Source organism: Bombus bifarius, unplaced genomic scaffold (genome assembly GCF_011952205.1).
Source record: "Bombus bifarius isolate JDL3187 unplaced genomic scaffold, Bbif_JDL3187 scf7180000008494, whole genome shotgun sequence".
NCBI lineage: Eukaryota > Metazoa > Arthropoda > Insecta > Hymenoptera > Apidae > Bombus > Bombus bifarius.
The window spans coordinates 177,900-205,100 of NW_022884684.1; the positions used below are offsets into that span (position 1 = coordinate 177,900).

A 27,201-nucleotide genomic window follows, 5' to 3' on the forward strand; every position below is an offset into this window, starting at 1 on the left:
GTGTGTGTATGTGTGTGTGTAATATGTGTACATATAATTAAAACGTATTATATTCTTAACACGTGGTATTTTATTTTTATATCATGTAATATCGTACGACATTACATCGAACTATAACGATTGTAAGATTTCTCGATTTCCGCCGGCGCTGATCTTACATGAAATGATTCACTGCTTTTTTCTTCAAATTAGAAAGAAAACACAGAAAAAGTATTTACATACTATTTACTGTTTTCAACAGTTAGATTAAACTGTATGTGTATATATGTATATGTACATATATGAATACATATACATATATAACCATAAAAATCGACTTCGTGATTCTTCCTGATTCAGAGAAAATCAATTTCGTCAAATTTTAAACCGACTGCAAAAGCGAAATATGAGGGGGGGGGGAGGGCGATTAACTCGTACATATTAAAAGAAAAGAAAGCTGAAATAATACAGAAAAGAGAAAAAGATTAATTGAACTTCTTCTTTCCTAATCTTCGAATACTTGAATAACACGTTTCTTTGAGAAATGTAATATAAATTCAAAACTTGCACTCGACGATTTCATCTCTTTCTTTTTCTTTTCTTTTTTTTCTTTTTTTTTTTCTTTTGGCTATACATGTACGACTCGAAGCACCGGGATACAATGAACATTAAATTAAGGAAAAGCAATAGCAATGAGAACGACGCATGACAATGAACAAATGTGAAATACATGTGTACATGTTAATGTCTCTGTGTGGGTACGAAATTTAGCTTTCATAGCATTTATGATCGCACTGTTTACTCTAGTATCACTTACAATTAGATATCGATTCATTTTTTGTTCTTCTTTTCAGTGTTCTTCCCCCTACTTACAGACCATTTTAAAGCACGTTCAATGCAAGATCTTTACCATATTTTCTCGCCCCTTGTTATTATCGAATAAATCACGAATGTTATGTAAAACACATAAAGAATAACATTACTCGATATCCTCTTAATTAATTAATTGTTAACTTTTCCTACATTTCATTCTCATCCTTTCTCTCGCTCACACACTCACGCGCGCGCACGCACATACACTCTCTCTCTCTCTCTCTCTCTCTCATGCATATTCTCCCTCTCTTTTTCTCTTCCTTATTTCATGGTTAATCCAAGTTACACTCTTCTCTTTTCTTTTTTCCATTTTTTTTTCTTCTTATGTACAACATGTATATCACTCAGCTCCAGCGAATTTGCCTAATTTGATATTCACAGGTTTTTTTCGCTTGCCTTTCGTGATCGAATTAACTTCTAAGATTCCTCATCTTTTTTTAATATCATAAGTTAATATATATGTATATGTGTACATAAACGGTACGTGTATGTGTGGTATTTACGAAAAATGTCCAATATACATATACAGGTCTAAAGCAGTCTTAGAAACTCTGTTCAGGGTATGTGAGGGAACAACGTGAAAAATTTATACAGTAGCTTATAATACTTCTGCTCCTCTTTTGTTTGAGTTAACTCAACCAAGATATGGAGGCACACGTTTCTGAAACGATGTTAGATGTTAAAAAAACGAAATAGGAAATGAAAAAATGTTCTAAGGAGACTCATATTGACGTAAATCAAAAAAAGGAAGTTAGCTCGGACTCTTATAATACCAGCATTCTCGGTTGTGTATCAGTAGTTAAAAAATTAAGTAGATACTCTTATCTGCAGCTGATGTAGATCAATCAACTTCCGTTTCCATCTTGATATGACATTAACGCGCCAAAAATAATCTTTTACTGAGTATCGTTTGCACGATTTCTATCGGTGTCGATGATAATTTCAATACTTCGTTATTATGCATTTTCTTTCTTTTTGTTACAAAACAAAAGGAGACATTTATATCGAAAATAATTTAGACGAAACTAGACAATAGAGAAAATATTATACGTAATAAAATCTTGCAAGGATAAATTTGCACAGATATATATACTTAATATTCCTCTTTTTTTATCTTTTCTTTACAAAGTACAATAATACGAAGCTTCTATTCTTACCCATATTAGTTACGAATAATTTATATCATAGTTTATATTTAATACTCGAGATTGCAAAACACTTTCACATATACTTTTTTTTTACATCGAGGAGTGAATTGCGGACATGAAGTGCAAACTGGTAAATATACACAAATCAAATATGTTTATTGTACAATTTCTACTACTTACATTGACAACCGAAAAGCTCGTTCAAAGAACCTTAATTGGGAACTGAATTTGTAAAGGAATCGCATTTTGTCTGCTTTACCCACGAAAGGTTGTTTTACAATCGTTACAAATATACATATATATACAAACTAAATACTATTTCCATTAAATTGGATAAAGTTTCATGATGTCTGACCCCCTTTAGGGACAGGTCTTAATTGCCCATCACACGAATAAGAAAATTTATGGATGGCAAAACAAAACACTTAGTTGTTTTTGTGCGGTACATCATGTACTTTTACATGTGATTTTTTTTACATAATAAGTTTCTTCTTAATAGATGTAAATATGACGTATAGTCACAATTTCAGTTATTACATGAATCTAAGCACACGCTTAGAAACTCTGTATTTATAAGAACCACTAGGCCTGGCTAGAGTTTCTTAGCCTATTCGTGAAATAATTTCTTCTAGTATGTGGGGTGTTTCCAGACAACGTGGAATGGACTATTTCTTGTTAAAATCTTATTATTTTTAACACTTATGTGGTCATATAATATTATGCCACAATTTTATGATCATGTCTTATTTAAAGAAAGTTCTCTCTTTCTTTATATCGCATTGGTTCATCATCTTTTTTCTTTTAATCCTAATTATATATATCCCATTTCTTAGACCCTTTCACCCACCTGCGTTCAATACCGATCCTTTCGTACATTTATACACACAAGCACAAAGAGGTATGTCATTTTCACCACATTGTGAACACGTATCCTCGTTACGTCCATTCACTTAAAGAGTATAGTCCTTTATCTGTTATAAAAAGGTTTACAGTACGATCTTTTCTCTCGGTCGATTTCTCTGTGCAAGTAGAAGGGTTAGAAATGGTATAGCAGCAATTAAAAATCACAAATTCCTCAGTTTTCTTCCGGTTTGCCTACTATGACAATCTTTGTCGTTTTGGAGATGGTGTTACTTCCGTATCTTCCTCTTCTTCGTCTGAATCTCCTTCATAATCGACCAAGCCCTAAAAGATGTTATTACCATTAGAGCATTATTAAATATGTGTTTTAAATTAAGGATATAATTTCACAGATATATGTTCTTAAAAATGAAACAAGACATTACTTTCTTAAATAGTGCAGTTCCAGCTTTCTCTACTGTGCCAATGGTTGAATTTGGATTGATTTCCGAAGTAATAGGAGATTCGTTTGTTGTTGTTGTAGTGTTATTGATCTGTGATTGTTGCGAGGTAATGTTATTGTTAGCCGTATTGTTGTTCAACACGGACTGCTGTTGCTGCTGTTGCTGATGATGACTTTTAGAATCTGCAAGGGCGGGATTAAGCGCAGAGTTTGATGTTGATGACTGTTTCTTAGCAGAAGCCGGAGGCACAAGGTCTGCTGCTGCTGCGGGTACGACCGCCTCACCCTCATCAAAGTCTTCCTCTTCGTTGAACCACATTTCCTCCTCTTCATCTAACTGTCTCTGGTCCCTTCTGTATCGACTATTTCTCAATATGGATGGAACGCTAAACAAGCACAATCAAATAGTATATGTTACTAAAAATTTCTTAATTCATATAAATGTCGTTCGTTAACAGAAATATACCTGTCAAGAGCTGCTCTGTCCCGATCCTTTAACTTGTCTTGATGCTGTTCATACCTTAATTTCAAAGCTTTAAATGTTTGTACATAATCAATTGTTTCCAATTCTTTTGAAAAATTTTCAACAACGTGCGAACATAACGATTTAATATCCTCCTACAATGAAATTAATCGATGCGTCAGAAATAAAACATACAACTTTATAAAAGACTTTATAGTATGCATGCGTGCTTACCAGTTTAATAAATTCAAACATTTCAAGAATAGCAGAATCCAACAAATTATATCTACCATTATTTCTCACAAATGCATCAAATACAGGCGCAAATAAATTCCCTTTAATGATATATCTATTGTAAAATTCATCCTTCAATGCTACAATTTTTCTCATAAACCTTAAAGCACACAATACTAAAAACGTGTGTGTTGATTTCATCAAAACCAGTATTCGTTTAAGCAGATCTTTATTCAGTATGCAATTCTTAATGTGGTATGTATGATGCTCTACACAAAATGATAGTAACTCTAAGATCAATCCTAAAAGCTGTACTGTTCTATAATCCTCTCTTGCTGGTCGTTCTCCGATTGTGTTTGCTAATAATGGCGCTATCAATGTTCCAATACTATTCTTGTAGAAGTAATTTAAGAAATCAGTCTTTTCTGATTTGTTAACGGAAGCCAACATGTTTTCTGGATCAAGGAGCAGGCGTAATACACCAGCTAATTGTACAGCTCCACCCAACTCTGGGTCACTATCGCCAACGAGTTGAGCAACTATTACGTTTATTAACATTTGGTCCTGTTCTGTATTATTTATTTGTTGCAATGTATAATCTCGAACAACACTTGGAGAATATTCCACAATATAAGTCAATATATCTATACTGGCTGTTTTTGTTTGGGCATCGTTCATTGCCAAAGTAATTTCTAGAGCAGGTAAAATACCAAGTGCTGTTAAAGTTTTATAAAAGGCCTCCTTTCCTTGTGGTTGTAGATTCTGAGAAAAGTTACAAAATTCTTTTAAGAAAAGAACTAGATCTCGTCTCTTACTATCTGATGTTGCTTCGTCAGTTAATTGGTGAAATAGTTCAGTAAGAAATTTCTCATCATCCTGTATCAAGGTCACTATCTCGACCTTATTAAAAAATATAAAGCTACTCAATGTGTTTAACATATTATCTTCGAATACGCTCGGAGTCGGTAGAACTACATCCTGAATGTATTGAACTCGATACGTCTGGTGAATTTTAGCTAATAATTCAGCATTTGTAATAGGAATTGCTTGCTTAAATCTGGCTAACTGTCGAAGATATTCTCTATGCCTCTTTGGCTGAGGTAATGTTGGCTCGTATTCCAAACATCCAACAACATCGAAAATGATATCTTCGCTAAACATAACTTCAAACAATGTATTCTTATTAAGTAGGAAAATATTTTTAAATATGTCATACAAATGATGCAATCCTTCAATGTTTTCTAAATCTTCACAAGTATGAAACAGATTTAATAGTTTTTTTATATAGCCTTCTGATTCTAAAGCCAGTGCTAATTTATCTTTCCTCGTTTGTGAAGATAAGTAATTTCCTATGAGTTCATTGATATCTTCCAGTCGACTTAACTCACACGGAGGCAATTCTATCGGAGGAGCAGCATCAGACATATCATCAAACCGTTCATCTTCTGACTCTTCGACAATATCTTGGGTAATTTCAACAGATGGATCTTTTCCTTGGACCTGACATATTTTCTCCCAAATTTCATCACAGCCAGCCTTTTCTTGAAAACTTAAGGCTAAATCAAAATTTTCTCCTTCTGACCAAACTATTAAAGTATCCTGAAATAAAAAAACAAATAGTGTTTTATAATTTCTGTATTTTATAATTTGATTGATTCTCCACATATTGTTTACTATACTCTTAATTAAAATTATGTTACATGAAAAGGTTGTTTAAATAAATATTGAATTAAAAATTTATAATGATTTCATTATTTCATTACCTGTTGCTTCTGATATGCTGTATCAGGTAATATTCTACTTTCCAACAAAACTGAACCATCACTCTCTGCTCTGACTAAAAGTGAAATTCCTTTCAGTCTATCTATATATGAAGAAGAAACGTGACCTGTACCACGATCATCCCATTGTCTATCAACATTAAGTGCATATAACTTCACTCTTCTACGTGTGTCCGTCATATTGTAAAAATTAACTTATACACACTATTTTATAATATCACCAGCTACCTTGCATCCCTTTAAATTTCACCAACTCTTTGGCTTTTTAGATATATTTATGAATGATTCTCAACTCTCTGATATATCGACAAATGCACTGAAATCTGCATATATCGATCTGTCAGTTACTCCTTTGTAACCCATTAAGGCTTTTTATTACAACATTAATTTTACAAGACAAAGACACCTTTAAATATATATATGGTTCTTTTAACGTTCCGATTCACATACATAAGATTATTTTCTTTTCCAAATAGCTTGGGTAAAACAAATGAAGTAATTGTTAATTAACAAATATACCATAAGGAATCTTTATTCATTTCTAATAACAATTGTTGACAATTTCTACAGACTTCATCAGCCTATATGTCCTTTCTTAGTTTTTCCCACTAATTCTATAAAAGACCTCGTTTAACGAAGTTACACAAATATTAAGTTTTGTTACTAAAATTATTAAGATAAAATTCGGGCTATGATGATCTGTCATTTAGTTCACATCCCTTCAAGTTTGATTGACGGGATAAGATTGTTTACCGTAATAGATGTTTATGCGCTCTTCGTTGCATAAGCCTGATTCTTGCGCCAAGAAAACCTCTCAGGACGCGCGGGAAAACTTTACGTTGTGCACGTTTTCGCTATCACGTGTCGTGTATAAGAAACGCGATTAAATCTCGATTGTTCGTTGAGTCATTCGGATAGACCAGCTTGTTGTCTGTAGAAGGTCAGGAGAAAATTTTGTTGCTGGGAAGACTGCACTCTGCGTGCTCTCTCACCGCTGTGTACGGTTCCCGCGACGAAACCAAACCCAAATTAAACTCAATCCTCTTGTAATAGAAATACTCATAAGTACACGATTACTTTACTCGATTTCTTTCGATATCGCGATTATCGACCATTGCAATCCTTTCCTTCTTATTAAGCAAGATCACTCTAAAATTGACATAGACACTGAGCAGCCACAACACTACACTCCGCCATGTTAGATCACAACAACGCGCTACGGGGTTCGCCTCGTGTATCTCAAGGACTTTAGCGCGTAATATGAAAGAACCGTATTTTAATGAACATTACCTTCATTATTACAATATATAAACTGTCCTTAAGCTAATTCAAGATTAAATATGAAATGTTAAATTGTTGATATATTAATTAAACGTTTCAATTATTGATATCATTCACTTGTCCATTTTGTATCCTTAATCAATATCAGTTCATTCCTTATGTTGTATATTAGTTAATTTCTTAGTTCATTTCACTGTTACTACTAAAAAATTGATGCGATTTTGCACAAAATTGTATTATTTATCTCATGTCTCTCTTGTTTTCTACTTTCTCTATTCTGTGTTCTTTCAATTCACATATACATATAGGTAGATAGATAGATATAGATATTTCGTATGATATTTGAATGATATATCATATCATAAACTTATTTTACATAGATTTTATTTATATAAAAAAACATAATACTGTAATATTTACAATTGATTAAATATTGTATTGTATATTTGTACATTGAATATATATATAACATATATACTTATCGGCAAATTAATTAAACTACATCAATTAAACGAAACTAAAGCACAAAAAATAAAAGGATACATTTGATCAAAATTATGAAGAAAAAGTAAAGATATTCAAATACCTGAAATAAAATTGAATATTAGAAAGTTTTATGCAAAAAATTACATATATTAACAAAAATACTTATCATTTTATAAATAATTACGTAGCAGTAGAAATTTTTTATGAAGTCTGTATGATTTAAAATTTTATATTTTTAAAACGTTAATACACCTTTCTCTTTCCTATAATAATTTAAATTAGAAATAGTAATCATTTACACAATAGGATTTGATCTCTATATTACAGTCCTACCGAGTTTGCGCATTTCCAGTATGGAAAAATAAGGTTATAATTATCTTTCCACTGATCGATAACATTTAATGAATAACAATGATTATTTATTTATATCCTTTCCGATATTTATAAATGTTATGATCACGATTATGTATATGATAGTTTTTAGAAATATATGAATATTTTTGCAATTCCCTTTAGAGGGAAATTAATTATATCATACTATTTTGCTAACGAGTAATGAAATGTTATAAAACGCGAAGTATTGTTTATCAATTTTTTATATTTAGATCAAAATTTAACATCGCAATTTATTAAAATAAATGTAATACTCTTTTTTTTTTACTTGTACTTCTGTTTAAAATTTTCTTTTGTGCAAGCAAAAACTATAATAATTATATATATATATATATGTGTGTGTGTGTTTTTTGTACCTACATATATTTTTTATTAATTATATTTATACACATATATATACTATCTATTTTTAAATTTAAAATAATTACATTTATAGTTATCTTGGAACTTCGTATTAATTTGTTCTTATAAATAATATAATTTATTTTGTACTTATTTTTGTCATCTTATTTGATGTGTTTATTGTTCAAAATTATTACAAATAATTTTGCATATGTCAAATTTATAAATGTATACAAATTTATATGATGGAAACAAAAGCACTACTAAATAGACAGATAAATTTATTACTCATAATGAGAGTTATTTAAAACAATTATTTTACAGTCATGTTATAATAACTGACATTACCACTCCCATGTACAGATACAAACATTCTTAATATGTAATAATTAGTAAAATCTGTACATTAGCCTGTATGTAGCACAAACAAGACTGATAGAATGTTTTATATAAGTTATATTTTATGATATAAAAATTGTAGGATAAAAATGATAAATTAAAATCACTTTTAGATAAAGCATACAGAAACAATTTAATCAATACAAAAATTATTTTTTTATGAAATATATCGGAAAAACATATCGTAGAAAGGATATATACACGCATAGTATTTAAGGAATAAGAACTAGTCATAATCTGCATGACTTGCTTCGTGAATATTTTACTCCTAAAATAATTTGCGAAGAAAAAGAAAGAAAAGGAAAATTTATCATATTATTTCCTTTAAATGATTATTTGATATTTTGTGATTATTAATATCATAGTATCAACTTCAACTTTCAAGCTCTTAATCATAATTGTTACATCTTTTTTCGAATATCAATTGTATCTGCAATCAGGCCTGTTATTGATCAAGGTACAATTATATTACACAAATTATCACATAATTTTACGAACATTTATGAGCTGAAAATTTTTGTAGCCTACGTCTTCGTAGCATTTCTTGTTCACTTGAAGATTCCGTGTCATTCCTAATTGATGATTCTGGAGTTGCATCATTACCGTTTATACCTGATAACGTATTTACATTATCATTAGGAGAATTTGCAGTAGGAACATTCATCTCAGCGTTATCTTGCGGTTGCTCACTGTTAAGTTCAGGACATGCAGTTTTAGATGTTCCTTGTTTTGCCATTGAAGAAATATCTGTTGTAACATTCGTGTTATTTGTTGCAGTTGGCACTGGAATACTGCAATAAACATGTATTATGAAATAACAATATTAATCGTTATTTTTAAATTTTATTAAGCTACAAAAAAACTCGTACATACTTAGCAGTAACAGCTGCTGTTTGATATTGGTTCATCATAGCACTGGCAGCATCTAATAGAAGCTGAACTCTTTGCAACGTTTGTATTCTAGCTTCAACGGCTTGTCGTAAATTACCTTCCATTGCTCTAAGTTCTTCTTCGCTTAATTCTGTAAGGTTTGGCGGTGGCGTAGGAATAGGAGGCAATGGTACCATAGTTGGGAATGGTGGTGGAAACAACGGTACACCACTAGCTGCCAAATTTTGAAATGAGGTTGATGGAGTATTTGGCCCACTATTTTGAGCTTGTTGTTGCTGTGTTGTCGCATTTGAAACTTGTTGCTGTTGTGGCTGTTGTTGCTGTTGTTGTAAAGCTGCCGGTGCCCCTGGAGCTTGCATCCCAGCCCAAAATGCTGGGAGAACTTGAACTTTATTGAATAACATATAAACATTAGATTTATTTTCTTAATGTGGACACGTAAAAATAATCGTAAATATACACACCAATTGGATTAAATCCTGGTGCTTGTGGAGCTTGAGGCACTTGTGGTCCTGCTTGTGCTTGATTTTGTTGCCTATTTCCTTGATTATTATTAACAGGTCTTAAAATATTTAAACGGCATGTGGGGCACGTTTGTTGACGTTGGAACCAAGAACGAAGGCAGGCAGTATGAAAAATATGATTACAAGGTAACTTTTTACTTGCAGACACCATTTCTTCCCTAAAATGTTGTATATTTTTATTAAACGTTGTACAATGTTGTAATATGTAGTATATTTTTAATGTTTCATCAATATTTCTGAGAAGTTATATTTTTTAATGAATTAGTAACTTTATTTTACCTGCATATAATGCATACATTATCAGCAGCAGCTAATTCTTCTGCTGTAGCATCTGGATATAATGTATTCATATTTCTGATAGCTCGACGCGACATTACAATATCGTGGAATGCTTTCCTAAAGTCTCTCATTGTATAATACATTGCACGAAGTGCAAACAAAGGTAAAGTATATAATTTGACCATCAAAGTGACAAAAGCAACATATAAAATAACCTGAAAAAAAAGATATATTAAATCAATGACTTTATAAATATTTAATGAATATATCTTATCACTTTATCCCACCTTCAACAGCCCAATTATTAATTCTGTGTACAACAAAAATACTGGTTTATTGTCCCATGGATTTTCACTTTGTAGATCTATTGTATGTAATATATACTTTACACTAATATTGAATACAACAGTTAAGAGAATGGCATATTCAAAACCAAAAACAAGTTGCACTGAGGGACCTTTCGTCGCTGTTGTATTATACGCATAATGAATCATGGTTAAATTTATAGCAAACAGTAATGCCAATAGAGTACCAACTCTAAGATGGAATAACCAAGTTATTACAGGACTTCTTTCCATCTGGAAATAAATGAAACAAAATATTATATATGAAATTATATTAAGTTACTCATATTACTTACATAATCTACACGATCTTCTGCCAACCAGTGAAATGATTTCAAAAATAAAAGAAGTGTGAATAGTGCTATGAATTTTGGACTAAAATCATCTCTAAATACTGTAAACGCTAGACAAGTTTCAGTTACTGCATACCATACTTTTTCCAACAAATGCTGTAAAGAAATAACTCTTGGTATATGTATATTTATACGCACATTTTTTAACCTTTATATATTTATATTTATATATTTAACCTTAATACATTATATATTTACCTCAAGTTCAGCAGCACGTAGGGTACCAAAAAATATCTTTCGAAAGAAAGCATTTATCATAAATACTAGAATCAAACCTTGTGTATAGATTACCTAAATTTCACATGAGAAAACAAACGGAAGAATCGTTAGAACATTCAGAAATATATGTATATGTATAATGAAATATAACGTTTATAAACAGAAAATCTTAAAAAGAAAACATCGAAACTTACCGTCATACTAGGGTTGGATTTGGTTATGTGAACTACTGTTGGATAAAACTGTTTTCTTTGATAATACGCGTTGCCTATCACAGCACATGTTAATGCTGTGCTTATTAACATTATTCCAGCCTCTCTCATCTTTGTATATATTGTTTTTTCAGCCCAAAGGCTGCTCTTTCCGAATGTTATATTCACTGACACTTATTTCACCAACAATTTACGTATCAACAGCTGTAGATCCGACTAGAATAAACGAGGCGCTGCTATCCTAACGACAATATCCAAAACTATCAACTTTGCTATCAATGAATACATTTCCACGACATTTTATATAATAAAAAATGGAACAATCATTAAATGTGACCTTGTGTACATATATATCACACCTTTATTATCTAAATATCGAAAAGAATTTTACTTCACGAAGGAAATAGAACTTTCGTGTCATAGTTGTGTTGTTTGTTTGCAACAGCGAACGTGTATTATTTTTACTTGACAATTCCAGATGGAACAGACGGTAAAGTGCGATTGGTGGAACGATGAATAATTGTCTACAATTATGTTATATATATTTAAACCACGTGGAATATAACAAATTTCCTTTTTGTACTGTAGTTTTTTAATTAAATTCCATATTCTAATAATAATATATATACATATATCGATATAACAATGGATATAACTTCGTGTAAGTTTTATTTATTTATGAACAAATTACATGTGGTTCATAAAACAGAAAATACAATATTGTATTATAAAAAATTGCGGCAGTATATTTGTATTTTTTACGGTATGTATAAAAAATTCAATCTTTAAAAATGGGACGTTTCGAAATTTCAAAAATTAATATTGCAATTAAAAAAATACACGTTTGTACTTTGCTAAATGTATGTAAACATATATGTATATTAATAACACGAAAACAAGTACAAAAGAACATATATATATATATAAATACATAACTTCTTCAAGCAAAAATATTTGTCTAAAAAGGTTCTATATTTTATAGTATTAAAATGTATGACAAAATCATTGGTTCAGTATGTTTATCACACACTTATGTTTTCATATAACATATATAAAATACTATTCTGTATATTTATGGCAATTTATCATACATAAAAGTACTATAACTATAGCATATATAGTAAGGATGTGTTATGAGAATAAACTTTTTCTCTAAACTTGGTTCTGAGATTCTAAGTTGTAAGACAATCTCATAGTACTTTTATCAATTTATAATTGAAAGTATTGCAGAATAGACTTTCTTGAACACATTTCTGATAAATTTGTACTTTAAATTAAGAGTGTCTACTGATATTTCTTGGTGTCTTTAAAATACTTTTAGGACTCTGATACTTTGGAGTTCCTAATTGACCAACAGCCTTTAAAGGTGTCCTACGAGAATCCACTAGAGGTCTTCTTACTAATGCTTTGCCACTTTTAGGTGTTTTTACAGTTAATGGTTTCTTAATATGCGGAGTCTTACACAGCACGTTATTATCAACTTTATAGATACTTAGTCTTGAATTCTGTGATATCATATCCACAGGTACATTTTGCATTAAAGGTGATGTTTTAACATTCCTATTTTCTTTTTGATGAGTGGCTGTATTGCATGTCATAAAGTCTTTGGAAATACAATAACACATTTCAATATCCTTTTCCTTATTTTCGGTTTCCATCATAGTACGAGAAGGAGAATGTTTCAATATCAATTTTGAATTTCTACTTTTTACATTTTTATTTGATTTTCGACACAATTCTGTCCGTTCACAGTTATGTTTTATATTATTCATGCACTGATCATCCTCTGTACAAAGTAGACCGTTTTTCTTGTTTATAGTAGTGTTTTGAGAGTGTACTTTTGCTGTGCACTCATCAAATAATTTAGCTTTAGCTAGTACCATTCCTGCATTCTGAGTTCTTAATTTTGCGATAGATGCACGACCAGTTTGAGCAATTGGAGATTTCGTTTGGTTTGTTGATCCAAAATATCCATCTGCATCCTTCCAGGATATAACAGCTTTCTTTTTCTCTTCAGATTTTGGAATCAGTTTACCTACAGGTGTACTGTTTAAAATCATATTTTGTTGGCTATTCGTCTTCTTCAGTTTTTCAACTTTGCTATCGGAATATGTGGCCGTATTTGTAAGTTCATCACCATGAAAAGACGATACTCGACGTACCGTCGTGATTGTTCGATCTTTCACCGATTGAAAAGAATTCTGATTGTGTTTTTTTGTATATACATTTGAATTTTTAAACTCATCGAATACATTATTTAATATTATATTATCTCCTTTTTCCCAAAGGGATGTAGATATAGGTCGTAAGTCAGCATCGTCTTTTGTATAATTCAGTGAAAATGTTTTTTCATTATGGGAGTAAGCATTGCTCAAATCTTGATCAGACTGTGTATGTGATTGGAAATCTGATCCACGAGAAATGTGCCACGAAGCAGTTCGTCTAACACGTTTGCTAAAAGATAGAAGAAATAAATTGAAGATTGTAAACTACAGAAACATACTAATTCACATAGCTCATAAAAAGTATAATTTACCTCATCACTTTTTCTTGTGATCTCCTTCTTAAACTTCCTATTTTTCGAGCACTTGGAGACCTGATGATTTTGTGTTCATCTGATCTTCTAATTTTAAGTTCTTTACCAAGTTTTTTAGCTAAGTAGTCTGTTGTCACTGTACTTTCAATACTAGCTTCTTCCAATGTCCTTTCATACGCAGTTTGTACTTTTTTCACAGAATGCAATAATAAATCATCATTCTCCTCACCATTTCCATTATTTATACATTTGAATTCTTGAGAAAGACGAGATTCAATTGCTAAAACTCTATTTTTTATTTCTTCATATTCGCTTTTAGGTATCGTAACGTATTCCTCTGACTGATTATCTACAAATGTGACTTGAACATGTGAATATGTTTCAAAATTATTTACAGTTAATCTTCTTTTCATTGGGTTCATTCGTCTTTGTTTATAATTACCTAAATCCTTTAATTCTTCCGAACTTGTACTTAACTGTGTGTGCCATTTACTAGATTTAATATCATCTTTTGTTAACAAGACCTGCTCGTCACTATCATCTGATAAATTAACATCTGCATCACCAAACATATTATTATACTCTCTGTGAAGGTCGTTTGATACTTCACTGTCTTTTAGAATTAATTTCAAATGTGATGAACTATCACTATATGCTCTGTATGTTCTTTGTGAGTCACCACATGAGTCACAAACAGAACTCCAACGACGTTCTGCCTGAGTATCAAAAGTATTCTTACATGATTCTGTACTTTCATCAACAGTTTTCTGCAAATATAAAAATATTATGTAGATTGTTATAATCAAACTTGTTAACTCATGAAATAAATTATTCTCATGTTCTTACTGGCTTTCTCTGTACAAAACGATCCAAACTAAGTCTAATCTTTTTAGATTTATCTGCTTTATCTACAACTCTTCTGAAACATAAATTTATCGTATATATTACAAATGATAATTGTTTATATCTATAAAAGAAGTAAATACATACTTCTTCTTTGTACTTGGTGGATCTATATAATCAACTTTCCTTTTTTTTGTGGGCTTAGTATTTAATGTATGTACTGAATTAGCATTTTCAGATATCCTTTGACTATCACATGTGTTACTATCTTCAGATGCAGCATTTTTGCCAACAATCTTTTTTAGACCATTAAACATTCCTAAAGAAAAATATTTAAATTTTAAAGAATTCTATGTAAATAAAAGAATTCTGATCTGTTAAGTAATCAAGTTAGTAAGTTAGTTAATGGTACATTTGTTAGAACATAGGTTTATGTCTATTAAATAAAACTTTCATTGCATGCCGTTATTATGAAACTTCAGTATTTATGTCAGTACAGTGTAAATACAGTTTGGAAATAAATTACTACGAACAGATCGACAGACATACTTAGATTGAGGTTGGAGGCACTTAGATGTGGCTTACGTGTAAGGCTTCCACTGCGATGTTTCTTTTTTTTGAATTTTGAACGCAGATGATCAGATACATCTAACTCATTATCTGTACTGCCAATTGTTTCCATAGAAATAGCTTGTGTTATATGATCTGGTAAAATACCAATACTTTCTGCATTTTCAATTAAAATCTGCAATATTTTCAGATTAAGCGAATGAAATTATCTTATGTTAAAATTGACATTCTTCTTCAAGACAAATATGCATATCACCTTAACAACAATTAAGTGTAATTCAAGACGCATTTGCACAGCAGACATAGTGGTTTCTTGCAGAGGCATTATATTTGGACCAATAACTTTTGCTAAATTATCAATGCCCATTTTATTTTGTTTCTCATATTGTGCTACTTTCTTTAAAAATTCCATAAAAAATGCCAGAGTATTTAGATGATGTGGTGGTAAAAGAATACAAGCTAATAACAATGCTTGTACACAATAAGTTTTAAGCATGACACAATGTACAAATAAATCATGGTACGTGTATGGAATCAATGGTTCTGGTAAGTCTCTGAAGAATGTTTTTAAACAATTAGCTACATCAATGGCATGATGTTTTTCCCCTAAACTGCCACCATTATCTAAACGAATTATTAATTCCTTTTGTCTAAGTTGTGATCCTGCTTTTCTGAATAATCCTTCCTGAGTGATATACTTTTCTAAAAATGTGGATGCATGACTCACAAAAACAGGCACATGCACAATGGCACCAGAAGATAAATTCACAACATCCAATGGTTGGTACAATAAAGAAGTCTTGAAAACTTTTTTCAAAATGCGTTTCCCTTCAGATCGTTCTGCTTTAAACATATTTTTTTTAAAACGATACTTAACTCCGTAATTACGAAGATCACTGACAATTGATTGGTATACTGTTTCTTTATGTAGAACATCGTAAATCAACATGTTTGTAATTTAAAGATAGGAATTATTTGATCATAAATTACAATGAAATCTTTAAAATAAAATTTTTTGTTTATGAACTGTGCAAGAATACAATACAGTTTTCATATTTATACAAACATTATTAAATACGTACAGTTACATTAAAATTATCATGTAACTGACATACGCCATTACCAACTATACAATATTACTTATAAAATAAAATTCGACATTCTAATGTACTGAAAGAAAAATGAAACTCAAACTCAAATTCGACATTAATATAAAATATTAAGTTTCCTAATTCATTTAGAAAATGAATACAGCTGTTTATAGTATAGTTATATATTATTTTAACTATATAAATAAGTATATAAAAATGTATCATGAAATAAATAGCAGAATAAAATTCCCAAATTTATAAATTATCCCTAGGTTGCGGATGCGTATGTATTTATGAAAAATTTGTCTATAAAAATGTACAGGATATCCATAGCAACATGTTATAATATTTAAAAAATAAAACAAATTCTCTGTAGGTTTCATTTCTTTAGTTGTGTTCATAAAAATAGCATCCACAGTCTAATTATTGTTAACATATTACATATCTTAATTATCTTATCATAACTTAAACATTTATTATTATGTATCAATTTTATACAAATCAGAAATCGTAAATACTATTTTCGAACAAAATATTTTTCTCGTGTTTAAGTTCAAATTCTCACCATTAATTAATGCGTTGTAATTGTAATTGATATCAAATTAATAGTATTGGATATCAGCTCTATATTTTAACTTATCTGTGGTATTAACGCAACGCGGGAAGATAATTCATGTAACTTATTTGAATCTTAAATATTTATGATATTTCATTCTGTTTCTATTTGTACTGTTTAGTAGAGATATAATCTATACAATTTTTAAAAACTTATCATGTTTTCAATAAATATGCTTAAATATCATCAACATTTATTTGATAAATTCACTAGCCGATATGTGAAACATCAATTTATCAATTGTTTTTTCGTAACAAATCAACAGCAACGTTTGGTACTATCATTACGTACGTTATCTTTTTAATCTATTTAAAATTTTTAAATTAAATTATTTATTTCGCATAGTTTTGTTAGTATAAATATAGACATAAAACTGGACTCGTACGCAGTATATTCTGCTACCGGTTATTTTAAATTGTCGCTTATATCACTCCGTGAAATAATATTTTGAAATAATTTTAACGGAAGAAAGAACAAAAATCCAACTTCTATCTAGATTGTAATATAAATAACAATTTTCTAGAACAATTTAAACGATGTCAGCCGTAAAACTTACCGCAGATCAATAAACGTCTGTTGAACTTACATATATACAACTCTCTTTCTCTATAAACGTGAACTTATGTATTCAGAACAGTACAAGTCTGATCTAACTTTAGAAATTGATTTTGTATCCAAATAGCGCTACTACAAAGTAGATAATTTATATATATCTAAAAATAATAGTTTATGGTATCTTGAAAATTGTTGTAATAATATGACAACACAGCAATATTAAAAGGATATAAAATAATATTATTTAAATAAATTTATATAAATATCTTTTACAGCATTAAACCAATTGAAGAAAGGAAATATGCAAACAGTGCGATTGTTATCAGGGTATGACATGCCCACTGTGGGTTTGGGTACATGGCAGGTGATTTAATTATTAACTTATTATTTAAATTCAAGAATTTTTCTTAAATGTTTAAATTAATTTACATTTTTCATTTGTACTTAAACTTAAAACTATAATGTTGCATACTTTCTGAAGGCTAAACCTGAAGAAATTGAAAAAGTTGTGATAGCTGCTCTAGATGCTGGCTATAGACACATTGATACTGCATTTAATTATAATAATGAAGAAGCAATAGGAGCAGTATTAAAAGAATGGTTTAGAAAAGGTGGGAAGCGCGAAGATCTTTTTATTACTTCAAAGGTAACATTTAACATATATTAAAAAGATAACTTATACATATATAAAGATAAAAAAATATTTAATTACCTTTTTAGTTACCTAATTTTGGTAATCGACCATCAGATGTAGAGAAGTTTATTAATTTATCACTGAAAAGACTTGGTTTGGATTATTTGGATATGTATTTAATCCACATGCCTTTTGCCTTTAAATTAGATGAAAGTACTTGTACCTCAGCGATTAATGAAGATGGAAGTTTTATGTTGGATCTTGATACAGATCCTGTTTCAGTGTGGAAGGTTTAATTCTATAGCACTATTAATGAATAAGATGTTAGTAACTTATAATTGATTGTTTCATTTAATGTTTCAGGAAATGGAAGAACAAGTAAGAAAAGGTCGTACAAAGTCTATAGGTTTAAGTAACTTTAATGAAAAACAAATTTTAAATATATGGGAGAATGCACAAATTAAGCCAAGTAACTTACAAGTAGGTTTGACATGTAAATAAATTTTATCACACTTGGCTTTGATATAGTTTCGCAATCACTTTAATTATTATTAGGTGGAATTACATGCATATCTGCAACAAAATTCGCTACGGCAATTGTGTCAAACGCACAATATCATTATAACAGCCTACAGCCCCTTGGGATCACCAGGAGCTAAAACGCATTTTCAAACGAAATATAATCATAATGTTGAAGACTTTCCAGATGTTCTGGGACATCCAATAGTACAAAAAATAAGCACAGAACATAAACGATCACCAGCACAAGTTTTACTACGTTACTCATTACAATTAAATGTTGTTGTAATTCCAAAAAGTAAATCTCCCGAGAGAGTTAAGGCAAATATTGATTTATTTAGTTTTTCATTAAATGAAGAAGAAATGAAAATTTTGAGTACCTTAGACAAAGGTGTACGTGGAAGAATTTTTAATTTCTTGTTTTTTAAGGGGTAAATATATTTATTAAAGATATTTCATTCCAAATAATGTAAAGATATAAAATCCCTTTGATTTCTTTTAGGGTCGAGAATCATCCACATTATCCATTCAAGGATGAATTACAGTCCTAAATAAAAAAAAAGATTATTAAGGTGTAGTTCGAATGTATGCATATTTGTACATTGAAAATGCTTGAAATATAGTACAAAATGAAAACATATATATAAAGCGAATAAATATATAATACAAAATGCAAAGAAAAATGTTATTACATTTCAGTGTAATCTGTACAACATTTTACGTTGCATACGATGCTGAAGTTCTCCACGTCGTATCATTGTGTGTATAACTTTGTAAATAGCACGTTCTGGATATGCTTGTTTTACAAAATCTTTAACAATATTTTGCTCTGACACTTGATTTCCAATAGGAAATCTACGTTTCAATTGTTTTTCGATACGTGATAACATTTCATGATCTTCATCCGAGGTAAATCCTTCTGCACCTAAATTTTGACATGTGTTTAAAATGAAGTACAATATTAAGAAATGCATACTACCAGTTACTTCATTATAGATTACCAGCTAAAGACCCTGACATTGCAGCATCTAAAGTAGATACTTGGAAAAGTCTAAGCGCTTCGTTCACGTGGATTTGTGTAGCGAAAGGTTGTAATTGCATTTTAGCTAAAGATTCTGAAATTCTTATAACAGCTTCCAATTGACGAACTGTTATGGGAATAGATAATCTCTTTTCCATATCTTTCTCATGTTCTCTGGTACTAGCTCGCATTACAACATAACGATGTTTTAATTTCTCTCCCGCCTCTTTACTAAGTCTTGGACCACAACGACTATAAAGGTATATCAATTAATGACAAATAAATAAAATATTTTGAACAAAAAATAACCTTACGTTCTACAATAGTGGATATATTTTTTTAAAATGTGCAATGGTAGTTCTCCTTCCGCCAATTGTTCTGTAACTTGACCAGCATTAGTATGGATATTCATTACATGTTTTGCTAGTGTTACATCTTTATTTTGCTCGTGTTCATCTTTAACAATAAATATCATGTCGAAACGCGATAAAATTGTTGGCATAAAATCAATATTTTCTTCTCCTTTTATCTCATCCCAACGACCAAATATCGAATTTGCCGCTGCTAGAACGGAACAACGAGTATTTAATGTTGTAGTTATTCCTGCTTTTGCAATGGATATTGTTTGTTGTTCCATAGCTTCATGTATTGCAACTCTATCATCCTCTTTCATTTTATCAAATTCATCTATGCAAACAACACCACCATCTGCAAGAACCATAGCACCTCCTTCCATGACAAAATTCCTCTACAAATCAAATAAAACATTTTAGTAAATGTGAAACAAATATTTGATATTTATATGTTAAAATGATTAACTTACTGTTACTGGATCTCTTAAAACTGATGCTGTTAAACCAGCTGCTGAACTTCCTTTGCCAGATGTGTAAATTGCAATTGGTGCAACTCTCTCTACAAATTTTAATAACTGTGATTTAGCTGTACCAGGATCACCTAACATTAAAATATTAATGTCTCCTCTCCTACAAAGTCCATCAGGCATTCTTTTTCTAGAACCACCAAACAGTAGGCAAGCAATAGCTTTTTTAATATCCAATGCACCAAAAATGCTGGGAGCTATACTTCTTGCAATTCTTTCATATAAATTAGTGTCTGAAGCAAGACGTCTAAATAAATCTTCTTCTTCATTTGTAAAGCATGAATGAATACCTGAAAACCACAGAAATTGAATAAAAATACTATAAAAAAAAGAAATTCATTGCATAAAGTTATTTTATGACAATTTACCACTGCCTGTATTTTCTCCATCTGTAGAAATACCAATAACCCTCATATATGGCGCTCGAACACCAATTAATGCTTTATCTCTTCCTCTATTACCAGTAGTTTTAGTAACTTTCTTAATTGAATATATGCCCAAAATGAGAACTCTATTGCCTGGTACAATTCTATCACATAAATAGCGATCGCAATACAATTGTAAATGTCTTGGCATTTCACCCTGTGGAATTTGATCTGGCAATTCTTGCAGTTTCAGAACTTGAAAATCAACACAATGACATTTATCTGGCATTATAAAAAATGGATCCAGAGGGCATTTTGGCCTTCCTGCTTGTTCTGTTGTACATTTCCTAGGTAAAACATATCCTTCTAAACCAGGTTTAATTGAAATATTAGTTTGCATGCTTCTACAAGAACGACATTGTATAGCAATTTTTGTCGCTTTTGCCCTAATTCCAGATGCAGAAACAATAATACCAGGTATTTTAATAAGTTTAGAAACTGCATCAGGCTAAAATAAAAAAGTTTAACCAATGTCAGATATCACAAATTTTAATGTTATATATAATATGAAAATTACTTCATCTTTTTTAGCAGCAAAATTGTTTTTTTTAAGAGTAAACTTAAATCATACTTTGATTCCTCTTAAAGAACTTGGATGTGCATCTGAAGATAATAAAATTTGTATGTCTTCAACTTTTTCTTCATCTGGTGGTCTTGGAGCTGTAAGTTCATCCGCTAAATCTTTTGCAGCTTCTTCCAAGATAGGTAAATATTCAGTTGGATGCTTGTAAACTTTTTCTGCGAGTGATTCATCAAAAGCTGCCAGATCTTCTAAATTAATTTCTACCCAATATTGACCCAAATTATAATTACGTTTTAAAATATCTCTAAAAAAATTATTATATTATTAATATTATACAAAATTTACGATATAATTATCAAATTTATACACATTGAAATATTGTAATTAATTCAGGTACCTATATTTGTAGTTGAAGTTTCCCTCGTGGAATTGTCTAATAAATTCCATAAACTTCTTCTTCGAATGTTGAAAATTAGTTCGCGTCTCATTAGATTCACCTACAGAGAAGTTATCGGAAAAGAATATTCCTGGGTCATCAAATCCTTCCATTATAACTTGATTTTTTGATATTTTTTGAAGAAAATATAATTGTGCAACACACTAAAGGAAGATTTGGCGGCAAATATTTTGTTTACATCCTTTGAACTCTCTTTCGACATAGAATAAAAAAAATAGAGATACGACACTTTCCATGTTTCTGATATGAACTTAGGAATTAATATTTCTTAGGTTTATGGTTTCTCACTATAGGTTCATGCTTATCTCACTTTATTTATTTCAAAATATGTGTATATGCAATAGAAAATAAATTTAAAGTAAATTAAGTAAAATTGAACAAAATAAATATAAATGAAATAATATTTGTTTTATAATTCATAATCGTTAAAAGTTTTTTACATTGACAGTATTGCCATTCGATACATAAAGATAGGTTAAATTATCTAGATTATTATAGACTTCTCAATCTACTGATCTGTTATATATGGTTTTCAATGTAGACTTTTACGTCGCAATTCGCAAACTAAAATTCTTGTTTGTGATGTTATCTGTTTTGTAGTTTATTACATCAATGTATAAAATAATAAAACGAATGCTTTTCATTGTTACATAATCATACCTGATTTATATAAACGAAGGTTAGTATACGATACGTAAATTATATCAAGCCTTTCGACGAATTGTTATTCGATAAACTGTGTCAATTAAACTTTTAACTGAGGTAAGTTATGATATTAATAGTATTAGTGATTTTAGGGTTATTATTTGCAAATTGTTTAATTACAAAAAGTATGGATTTTTCATTGGTACGGATTACCTGCTGAGTCTATTGTTTTAAATAAAAACTAAGCTATTAAAAATAAAAACTTAAATTTATGTTTATAAATACAATTCTAGTTATACAATAGTTAGTTTGACAGAAATTTATCAAAGTGTTAGTTTTTATGAAATAAATAATTTATTCTCACTTTTATCTTTTTTGAAGTATGTTTACTAAAATGACATTTCTTAAATTCTTATTTTTACTTTTTTGTATTTTTACTTTTATGTATGATAATTCTTAACATATGTATAAGCAATAATTAGTATAAAAAGGTATATGTCATTCTCACTTATAAATTTTTTTATTATTTAATTGTTCTTTCACATTATTTCTTTCACATACTTAATATTTTATATATATTTTTTAGATTCATTTGTTATTTATACAAAAATGTCTCCATATCTAATGAGAAAACGTACTTTACCAACACGAAATTCTCAAGCGTCACAGTTAAAAGAACAAAGTTCAAATCCCAAAGTGAAATCTAGCAAAATTGTTACACGTAGCAGTTCTAATATGAATAAACAAGATTCAAAAAGTAAGAAAAAGAAAGTTATTAAACAGAAAAATAAAAATATTTCGAATTCAAGACAAATGTCTTTAAGAGAATCATTTTTAAATCAATCTAAAGTGAGAGTTCTACGTTCTCACAAAAATTCTAAAAATCCCACAAATAATAAATTAGTGAAGAAGTTATCTCCTAACAAAAGAAAGCCACCCATCTATAAATGTGATTCACCAGAAAGTCCTAAGGAAAATACCAATGAAATATATGAATTTAAATTTGATGTTAATGATTCAACTGAAAGAGTACCAAAAAAACGAAAAAAGAAAGCTGTTATTAAGAAAACAATAGCAAAGCGGAAAAAGGGAAATGTTCCAGTAAAACAAGTTAGCAAAGAACAATCAACTAGTAAACCTGAAAAGATCAAGAAAACAAATGTTGTTAAATTTGAAGGTGGTGAGCATATAGAATCTCTGATTAAAAATAGAAATGATGTATTAAAAAAGGAATTAGTGGATAAGCCTAAAACAGATATAGACGTGGATAAAGAAGTAAAAGATTTAGAAAATATAGTCAGAGAAGAAAATGCTGGTGAAACAGTTGCAAAACCTACAATTTTATCGATAGAAGATTTAAGTGATAGAAGGATTTCACTAACTAATATTTCAAAAACATCAGCCTCGCATGATTTTAAACCATTTAGACCAACAAATATTTTTGATAACAAATTATCCATACAAAAAAAAGATGCGCTTAATTATTCTTTATTTGAAAAATCTTTGTCACCCATTGTAAAATTAGTAGAAGATCCTCAAATATCCTCCAGTCCCTGGAGAACAGCACCATTAGTTACATTTTCTCAAGTGAAAAATGTATTTCAAAGCACACCCCAAAATGATAAGTATGATATTATTAATAAAAAATTCTTGCAAACATTAAATAATGAATCGAAGCAATTTGGAAATGTAACAAAAACAAAAAATAATTTACAAAAGAATAATGAAAATATCAACATAGAACGACACATAAGTAATAGTACCCCTAAAAGAAAAAATCCTGTAAATTCCAGAAAATTTGGCACAGAAATTACAAATATAGATCATTCCTTACAGTTTAAGTCCTCAATAGAACAAATAAATGAACGAATACCAACTGAAACTGAAAACATTCAGCTAAATACTACCAATGTAACTAATATATTTAAATTTGATAATAATGAGAATAAAACGAAAAATGTATTAAGTCCAAAGAATGGTTTTAAAAGAGAAGCAACAATGGTTAAAACTAAAATAAATCAAGGAAATATATTAAATATGCAATTTGATAAAGAGAAAAAAGAATATGATTCTCAACCTGGACCATCAGGTTTACAGAGCTGTTCAATTTCTAACAGAGATAGGGTATTAAAACAATCAAATTTAAATAATTTCTTAAATGTAATGGAAATGCCACAGAGTACTACAATCAAAACACCTCATGGAATTTTCGATGATGCACAATCAACACCAATTATTAATAGAACCCTGAAAAAGGCTAATGTACCTACTATGGAGTTAAAAAATGCATTTGGTTTTAGTGATAATGATTCTAATCAAGAGGAGTCTCCTATTAAGCCTAAAAATGAAAGAAATAAAGGAGAAAAACCCATTCAAACTGATATGGGACGACACAATATAAAACCTATTAGATTATCAATTGGTGAAATAAAAAATAAGTTACTAACTAAAGAATTGAAAGAAGATGTACACAATAAAGAAAATATATTAGCTGAAAAGAAAGAAGTGCAAAAGTTAGAGGAAAAGAATAAGAAGTCAATTGAGATTGTTAACTTTTCTGATACATTTGATATTTTATCTGAAACAGGTGAGAGATCAGAAGTTTCTGCACATAGTATTCCACTATTTGCTGATTTGGAACCCTCTCATTTTACACAGGTATAATTCTATAGTTATTATTATATGAAATTTTTTAAATTATTAACGATACGCTTATGCAAAAATGTATCTGTATATTTATATTTTAGCCTCCACGACATTCATATAAACGAAAACGTGACCTGAGGTTCAATTTTTTGGAAGAAGAAGATGAAGAAGGGGAGGAAAGAATACAGAGCTCTGGGACAAAACGAAAGAAAACTGATAAATTGAAAAAGGACCAAGAAGAAAGATTATTGAAGTGGGTTCAAGATATTAACAAAACATTTAGTGAGATAGACCAACATGAACTTGTGGTTGAATAAACCGTTAACTATTATTACTATAGTATTAGGTAAACGAGAAGGTTTATGTCGTTTTAATTAATGGGAATAAATGATGCAAATGACACAAACTTTCTTGGTTATGTGATAGAAAGATGAGATAACAGTTACTAAAACCTTGAACAAATTTCGTTAATAGTCTTATATCTTTTTATTTGTACATGTTTTATTATTATTATTTTGTTCCTTAACAATATATGAATTTATAAAGGAAGGTATTTGTATGACAGTGGATACTTAATGATTTTATACTTAGTTAAAGGATATCTTTACGTTCTCAGCCTATATTCAAAATTATCTGAAAACATTTACTCACATAATTTAATACAGCTATATAGTGGTATTTGTAAAAAATTTTTTAAATAGATTATATACTTTTTACATTATTAAGATAATATAAATGTACAAAATAATATAATACTATAAGTGATATAAGTAAAAAGGCATTAATAAAGAATATAACTATTTATATCTTTTACATGCGTGCATATATTATTTCAGTAATAATAATACATAATCTAAAATAAATAATTTATATTTCGACACTTTTGTTTACTACCAAATCCGTTTTTGAAGGGATTTTTTTTGTTAATTGTTAATTCACATTGAAATATGTTTTACTTGCATTAATAAATATTTTATATAAACCTAAGCATTTAGACATTTCTCTACATCCATTGTATATGCAAATATATTTATAGATATTTATAATATAAATTATGCATACATGTACATAAGCGCTGATGCACGTGTGAAGTATTAAACTCTTGTAAAACGTGAGTACCCACATGCTTATATGCATCCATGCTTTATGTTTCAAAATAAATTAGAGTTTGTACGTTGTACATTGTACATCGTATACAGTTGTGTATTTGTATGCGCGCGCATACATAAATACTTACTATTGGACCTGATTTCCACCAAACGCTGTTACACTGATACAACTTTTAAAAAAAATATTTAAAAGGGCACTACTGAACATTTTTATTCAGTAAGTATTGCATAAAAACTACTGTATATATCTCTACACTATGAACAATTATAACTTCATTAATTAGTTGGTAAAATATTTATATATGTAGGTTACAAACACAGAAAAGTTATTGACTAAAAGTACACTTCTGCGTCAAAGTAATATGCGATAAAAAATATTCATTAAATATTTTACTGAAAATCACTTTCAAATTATGAATTATTGTTTATTCATTAATTGTAACGCTATTACCAAAAAAGAGAAGACAAAAGTGCTAAGTAAACCAGATTTAATTTTTTAATAGAAATTAAAATTATTTTTTCTGCTAAATATATCCTTTCTTCAAAAATAATTCAAATTAAGAGTAGATAGTGATATGTCTTGTATTCATAAATTTCATAATCACTTTTCACTTCGATGATCTATGT

General features: G+C 29.6%; 6 protein-coding genes across 12 annotated transcripts; 2 read left to right on the forward strand and 4 right to left on the reverse strand.

Annotated features, from left to right (window-relative positions):
* Positions 1-968: 968 nt before the first annotated feature.
* On the reverse strand, positions 969-7,325 carry LOC117213067 (serine/threonine-protein phosphatase 4 regulatory subunit 3). Its single transcript, XM_033458341.1, has 5 exons — positions 5,764-7,325; positions 4,001-5,599; positions 3,770-3,921; positions 3,287-3,689; positions 969-3,185 (listed from the first exon to the last, which is right to left on the reverse strand). Exons 1-5 carry the CDS (start codon positions 5,959-5,961, stop codon positions 3,099-3,101), a joined length of 2,439 nt encoding a protein of 812 aa, XP_033314232.1. The 5' UTR covers positions 5,962-7,325; the 3' UTR covers positions 969-3,098.
* A 1,219-nt stretch (positions 7,326-8,544) lies between these two features.
* On the reverse strand, positions 8,545-12,018 carry LOC117213081 (E3 ubiquitin-protein ligase synoviolin A). Of its 4 annotated transcripts, none has more exons than XM_033458373.1 (9): positions 11,864-12,018; positions 11,487-11,720; positions 11,272-11,364; positions 11,017-11,169; positions 10,664-10,954; positions 10,377-10,591; positions 10,038-10,255; positions 9,556-9,961; positions 8,545-9,473 (listed from the first exon to the last, which is right to left on the reverse strand). In XM_033458373.1, the coding sequence occupies exons 2-9, from the start codon at positions 11,613-11,615 to the stop codon at positions 9,173-9,175; spliced, it is 1,806 nt and encodes a 601-aa protein (XP_033314264.1). In that variant the 5' UTR covers positions 11,616-11,720; positions 11,864-12,018; the 3' UTR covers positions 8,545-9,172. The 4 variants fall into 4 exon arrangements, with proteins under 4 accessions (XP_033314264.1, XP_033314265.1, XP_033314263.1 ...); XM_033458374.1 differs by having other exon boundaries at positions 11,487-11,737; positions 11,864-11,997; XM_033458372.1 differs by having other exon boundaries at positions 11,487-11,740; positions 11,864-11,996.
* A 644-nt stretch (positions 12,019-12,662) lies between these two features.
* On the reverse strand, positions 12,663-16,587 carry LOC117213080 (rho GTPase-activating protein gacF-like). Of its 3 annotated transcripts, none has more exons than XM_033458369.1 (6): positions 15,710-16,587; positions 15,469-15,628; positions 15,031-15,202; positions 14,887-14,959; positions 14,041-14,807; positions 12,663-13,958 (listed from the first exon to the last, which is right to left on the reverse strand). In XM_033458369.1, exons 1-6 carry the CDS (start codon positions 16,400-16,402, stop codon positions 12,779-12,781), a joined length of 3,045 nt encoding a protein of 1,014 aa, XP_033314260.1. In that variant the 5' UTR covers positions 16,403-16,587; the 3' UTR covers positions 12,663-12,778. The 3 variants fall into 3 exon arrangements, with proteins under 3 accessions (XP_033314260.1, XP_033314259.1, XP_033314258.1); XM_033458368.1 differs by having other exon boundaries at positions 14,887-14,956; positions 15,433-15,628; XM_033458367.1 differs by having other exon boundaries at positions 15,433-15,628.
* Positions 16,588-17,731: 1,144 nt separating this feature from the next.
* On the forward strand, positions 17,732-19,537 carry LOC117213088 (aldo-keto reductase family 1 member A1-like). The gene is made up of 7 exons (XM_033458385.1): positions 17,732-17,892; positions 17,991-18,079; positions 18,197-18,361; positions 18,436-18,639; positions 18,713-18,829; positions 18,905-19,299; positions 19,371-19,537. The coding sequence occupies exons 2-7, from the start codon at positions 18,017-18,019 to the stop codon at positions 19,417-19,419; spliced, it is 993 nt and encodes a 330-aa protein (XP_033314276.1). The 5' UTR covers positions 17,732-17,892; positions 17,991-18,016; the 3' UTR covers positions 19,420-19,537.
* LOC117213086 (DNA replication licensing factor Mcm5-like) lies at positions 18,890-22,418 on the reverse strand. Of its 2 annotated transcripts, XM_033458383.1 has the most exons (8): positions 22,115-22,418; positions 21,766-22,021; positions 21,138-21,642; positions 20,713-21,059; positions 20,204-20,637; positions 19,870-20,141; positions 19,561-19,793; positions 18,890-19,415 (listed from the first exon to the last, which is right to left on the reverse strand). In XM_033458383.1, the coding sequence occupies exons 1-7, from the start codon at positions 22,264-22,266 to the stop codon at positions 19,564-19,566; spliced, it is 2,196 nt and encodes a 731-aa protein (XP_033314274.1). In that variant the 5' UTR covers positions 22,267-22,418; the 3' UTR covers positions 18,890-19,415; positions 19,561-19,563. The 2 variants fall into 2 exon arrangements, with proteins under 2 accessions (XP_033314274.1, XP_033314273.1); XM_033458382.1 differs by having other exon boundaries at positions 19,133-19,793; positions 22,115-22,417.
* Positions 22,419-22,675: 257 nt separating this feature from the next.
* Positions 22,676-25,867, forward strand: LOC117213085 (uncharacterized protein PFB0145c-like). The gene is made up of 3 exons (XM_033458381.1): positions 22,676-22,936; positions 23,406-25,477; positions 25,567-25,867. The coding sequence occupies exons 2-3, from the start codon at positions 23,429-23,431 to the stop codon at positions 25,780-25,782; spliced, it is 2,265 nt and encodes a 754-aa protein (XP_033314272.1). The 5' UTR covers positions 22,676-22,936; positions 23,406-23,428; the 3' UTR covers positions 25,783-25,867.
* Positions 25,868-27,201: the final 1,334 nt, after the last annotated feature.